This window comes from Gossypium arboreum, chromosome 8 (assembly GCF_025698485.1).
Source record: "Gossypium arboreum isolate Shixiya-1 chromosome 8, ASM2569848v2, whole genome shotgun sequence".
NCBI lineage: Eukaryota > Viridiplantae > Streptophyta > Magnoliopsida > Malvales > Malvaceae > Gossypium > Gossypium arboreum.
In genome coordinates this window covers 36,880,969-36,886,754 of record NC_069077.1, presented here as the reverse complement: position 1 = coordinate 36,886,754, position 5,786 = coordinate 36,880,969, and the positions used below count along the sequence as shown (strand labels likewise).

Sequence of the window (5,786 nt, the reverse complement as noted above, 5' to 3'; positions counted from 1 at the left end):
CATTTTCAAACAATTTTATGAGTTTAGGACCCACACCTTATTTTTTGCTTCCTCGTAGCACACTAGCGAATATTTCAATTTTCCTTAATACTTCCTTAAATTACCAAAATTCAGTATAAATTCTATCAATTTACCATTAAACCAGCTATGAGTTCAAACCAATCATTGAAATTATAACTATTTTATGAGTCCAATCTAGTTAAATTCCTTACATTGTATCAATGCAAACCGTATATACAATCGTTCTTTGCCTTTATGGATGATTTGGGGCATTTGGGTCAACACCAAGTTCAATAATATACTGGAAAATCAGTAGCTAATTAATGATTAAATTCCTTCATTTAATCAATTCATAACCTTTACCCAACAACTATGTCGAAATAACAAACTAGTTACCCTTAATTACACTCACGCTTAACGATTTGTGGGTTTTGAATGGCCAATCCATCAAGAACATTTTTCCCTAATTGAAATAGGCTTAAAAGCTGATGAGGAGGGTTAAAGAACTCAAATTAGGAAAAATATAAGCAATAACCAAGAAACAAAACAACCTCTTTTCTTGCCCATAGGTGCACGCACCACCACTCGCAATGGCCAAAATTGAGGCTAAATGTTAAAACTGTTTGAGATCTCATTAAAATATGGAAAAATATCTTTGAAATCATTTAAAATCCCCCAAATTCTAGATCTAGAAATTTAGGTTTTTAATGGACAAGATTAATTAGGAAATTGAAAGGAGAAGAGACCTTACCCAAGCTAGACGAGAGAAATGACAATGACACTTTCTTAGCAATGTTCGGGATCAATCTTGGAGTTCAAGATTTCAGATTTGGGGCTAATTTTAATGAGAAAAAATGACAGCAATATGGTGGAGAATATGTTAACAAATCTTGTTGTAAAAAGAAAAAGGAAAAAAAAAAATGGTAAAATTAGGTGTAGGTGACAACAACAATGGAGGAAAGGAAAAAAAAATTAAAATCAAAGAGAAGGAGATCGGAGAAGAGGAACGGCTAGGGCATGGGGAGGAGGATTAAAGGCTGATTATTAGTAAAAAAATTAATATTTATACCTAGGTTAACTAAGCTTGGATGGCCCACACATTAAAACAAGGTGTTTTTGTTAAAAAATTAAATTATTTGCATAGGAAGGGAATTGAAGTTAGGACCTTAAGAATAAATTCACTAATGTTTAACCATCAAACCAATAACTCATTCTTGATATAATTTGAAATATTTATTTTAAAAAACAAGGCATGTTACATACTAGGGTTTAAGATAAAATTTATAAAATAATACAAATGATGTGAGAGAAGGGATTTGAACTTGGGTTTCAAGAAATATTACACTAACACTTAACCAAAAAACTAATACCTCATTTATTTTCTAAAAATATATAGATAATTTTAAAAATTAAGGCATAATCACCCTCTCTCAATTTATAAACTCAATTCTACTACCAATTTTTGAGAAGTCACCGTTTTTATATATCTAGCTATGAGTTATAGACCACAGCTAAAAATAGAGTGTGGAATTGGGGTTTATTTGATGTGTAGGAACTAGGTGATTTGCAATAATTTATTGTTGGGAAATGGAAATTCAGTACGGGTTTTCTTTTTTCAAATCAACCCTTTTCGTGTAAAAAAGAAGAAGAAGAAAAACCTAATGAATTTTTCACTGCATACATATAAAAAGAAGCTAGAAAAGGTAGCTTTCCATCAGTAGCTTAAAACCATAAAAGCATGTTGGTAGTTTACATGAAATATCAGTTCTTTGAAGATGAATTAGGGACCACAACAATTGAAACCACCACAAATATCCTGTAATTCTTAGGTGGGGGGAGTTGTCTTGATCTAAAAAGCTAAGGTCCCTCAAACCAAATTGTGTAGCTAAATTAATTTTTCTTTATATAAAAGGTGAAAAAATGAAAATAAAAATATCTAGTTGCGCCCCAAAAGAAAATGTTGAGAAGTTGAATTGAAACATTTAGGCAGATAGAGAAAGAGACTAACAAAGTGATGTAATAGGTTAAAGTTTTAGCAAAACAGATTCAACCCAAAGAGGAAACAAATATCTGTACAACCTAGCATCAATAGCTGGTAATAATTCCAAGTTAGCCTTGTAGTAAATAGACATGCTCTTCCAATTCAAAAGAGTTAGCTACCAGCCATTAAATTAATGTAGCTATATATATGTTTTCAGTATTTACCATTGTTGCCTAAACTACTTATCTACCATTTCCTTTCTTTCTTTTCCTTTTCTAATACCTAGCTATCCATTGAAATCATGAAGCAACCGTGCACCAATCAAGCTCCTGTAAGACAAATGCTGTGCCTCACCATCAAGAAGTGAGTACTGTACTGGTTGACAATCTTCAATGTGGTCTCTAGGGTAAAAAATTGAACTTCGTGCTACAGGCGAGAAGGCTAAGCTCACCCCAGTCCCACCATGTTGTTGCAACCCTAAAGTCAATAATACACTTCCTCCGCCATTGAAACAACTTTGGTTAGCATTGTAATCACTTCCATTATAAGATGCTCCACCCGATGTGTGATGATGACTGTAGGAAGAGAAGTCCAACTCCATTATACCAGAGGTTTCAAAACTTTGTTTCTGATAATGATGTTGATGCAAGTGCTGGTTTTGAAGGGTTTTGGCACTTTTTGCATCATTTTTTTCTGGGTCACTACTGACAATTGAAGATAGACATTCTGAATCAATTCGAAGGAGCTGGTCCGGTGTGGGTTTCTGATCGGTGGGAAGAATAATTGGATTAGGCCGCCCACTATTATCATCACCATCGATAGTAGTAACTGCATCTGAGGAGGCCATGTTGTTTTCGTGCTCCTTCGTTTCTTCCATGTACATTTCTTCCACCATTGGTTTCCATAGCCTTACCCTCGCATTAATGAACCAATTGGATACCTATTGGAAACATGAATAGAAACTATACGAATGATCAACTATAATATTATGATATCTTGATATGATACAAATAAAATAATTGCATATGATAATAATAAATATTTAAGATCCCAACAAGACATGCTCCATCGATAACATAAATTAATTCATGGGGAGTTTAAGAAAATAAAATAACATGCCTGGCTTCTTGAGAGACCAGTTTGGCGGGCTAAGATATGTTTATCAACATCACTGGGATACCTTCAATTAATGGAAATACGTAGTTAGTATTGAAACTTGGCACCAGCCATGGATGGTAAGGGAAAGATGGGCCCTATACATAAATATATCTTAACGGAATCAAATCTACATTAATTAAAATAACAGAGAGAAGTTGACCCAATCAAATATATAGGAAAAGGAAGCTATTGATGGAAATAAGATGACAAAAATAAAATGATTGAGTCTTGTAGTAGGAAGGAGAGAAATAGAGATATTTACGGGTGAAGAAAATGCTCAAATAACCAAGCTCGAAGAACAGAAACAGATCTCTCAGGTAGGCCTCTTTGGGGTCTCCATGGCTGATTCTCCATCATGTTCATCTGTTGAAAACACCTTTGTTGCCTCAAAGCTTTATCTATGATCTTCAGCCTTGGTGTTTCGCCTCTCGTTGTGCCCGGTGCAACCGGGTCTTTTTCTCCCATGGCCTTCCTTGTAGCTTGAATCCCACCAACAATCCTATCCCTTAAGCATCTAAAATGTCTTGACATGGCCTTGGAGGCTATATCTGAATATACTGACGCAGCCCCGCTGCCAGCCGCTGTTTCGAAGGAAGACACCACTGCTTTCATTTGATGACGATAGTGTCTGTATCTTCTATCCACCTAAAGATACATGAGAAGAGAGGAAGGGATACAGGAGTGAAACATAAGCATGGGGATACATACAAAACAAAGGCATGGTAAAAGAAAAAGGATTTGAGGTTCCTGAAAGTAAATGAAAAGCAAGAATTGTCACGGCGTCGGCATTTATGGGAAGGACCCAAGTCAATAAATTAGTTCAAGAAACAAAATAGGGAGATCCCCATTTCAATCAACACCCAGTAAAATAAAATTTCATGACTTCTTTATTTAAAAAAGAAAGTTGTGGAGAAAAAGTAACGATCTTTGAGGATCAAAAGTTGAAAGTGAAATGCACATGTCATACCTCTTCCAGCATTGAAAGCAGCTTGGTTTTTCTTTTCTGCAACTCCATGAAGTTAAGGGAATAAAGGGGTTGCTTCCTTGAAGAACTGGCTCCATTGTCATCATCACACTGTTTGGTCTTATGGATCTGTTTTTCCTCTGATGCATCAACTTGCGTTGTTCCGAGGCTGCAAAACTCATTCAAAAGTTCCTGAGTTGGGACCAAGTACTTTGAACTCGCCACTTGGAGCTGCCCCTGATGATGTAAATTCGCAGCTTCTTCCAGAAATTCGCTTTGGATGGTTTGTTGTTGTTGCTGTTGGATATTTGGAGCCTTTTCGAAGAAACCATCTCTAGCATTTGAACCAAACCTCATATCATGTTGCTGATCATGAGTGCTGTGACTGGTGGTTTGTCTGAGTTCGAAAGACTGTAGGCCGATAGTCGAAGGATTATTTGATGAAAGAGAGAGTGAAAGACCCTGACTTGGCCTCTCGTTTTCTTCACAAGGAAAAACACATCTATAAGAAGAATCATCAACAAGCAACCTGTTCTCTTGCCAAGGACCTGTCTCCGCTCCCACTATTAGATTCCCAGTACTCGTCTCAGTTTCAGATATCCCAGCTGTGAACTCAGGTTTGTGGAATTCATGTTGATAGAAATCGCTTGTTGACTCATTGATTGTATTGGATGAAGGATCAGGGTTGCTTCCATGTTTGTTCAAGGACCGTTTCCACACCACCGTGTAGCTGTCACCTTGTTGCGGTAGATTCTTTGAAACCCCTATCATCTCCATGCCTGTTGCCAAGTACTTGAAGATATCTGGGTCTGGGTTGGAGTCAAAGCCTTGGATCTGACTCACCGGATGGGAGCTACCAGATGAAACATCTGAGTAACAAAACCCAGTTGATGAGACAATATTCCTTGGTTTATCTTCACAGAGCTCCCTAACCATGTAACCCAAAGTTTTTTTTTTTTGTTCTTTTGATCTTCCTTTCTTTTATGCTTCTCGCCCACTTGCTTCTAAGATACTGATAGAAGTTTATGCTGGTTCTGCAATTACAATTCCATCAAGATTCAATCCACGAAGGATTAAAACAAAGATAGACTTTTGTTAACGAAGTTTGTAATAGCAGATCAGATATAGAGGTGGGATGATGACCCTTGTATGTAGCCGTGATCATAGTTTCTCATATATGCCTTTGCTTCTCTATATCCCCTCTAGCTCAAGTGGGTCAATGCATTAAAGATGTGAAAAAAGCCAAAATAGGCATCCTACCCTAGTAAAAAAAAAAAATCCTCCATCCATCCACCTCAATTATTTCACAACGAACAATAAAATAAACTTGGAATCAAGGAATAAATTAATGATTAGAAAGATAATATTCTGCTTTCCAAATTACTAAAGCAGGTACACATAAAAGTAATCCCTAGAATTTCGCTATCAAAACTACCAGCCGCCACATTTAATTTTTCTTAAATAATTTTTAATTTTTTAAGCTTAATTAATGATTTAGTCCTCTATATTTTTTTGCCATATTGTCACTAAAGTATCATTCCCATAAAATTTTAGTCCAGTTATTTAACAAACCTTTAAAAAAAGTGTTAGAAAATTAATTTAGCCAATGAAAACATTTTGTTTTTTACAAAATATATAACTTTAAAAATAAAAAAAAGATATGTAATCTAAAACATACATAAA

General features: G+C 35.6%; 1 protein-coding gene across 1 annotated transcript; it reads right to left on the bottom strand.

Moving 5' to 3' along the window:
• Positions 1–2,030: 2,030 nt before the first annotated feature.
• LOC108469047 (homeobox protein BEL1 homolog) lies at positions 2,031–5,429 on the bottom strand. The gene is made up of 4 exons (XM_017769935.2): positions 4,107–5,429; positions 3,402–3,784; positions 3,101–3,161; positions 2,031–2,921 (listed from the first exon to the last, which is right to left on the bottom strand). The coding sequence occupies exons 1-4, from the start codon at positions 5,037–5,039 to the stop codon at positions 2,268–2,270; spliced, it is 2,031 nt and encodes a 676-aa protein (XP_017625424.1). The 5' UTR covers positions 5,040–5,429; the 3' UTR covers positions 2,031–2,267.
• Positions 5,430–5,786: the final 357 nt, after the last annotated feature.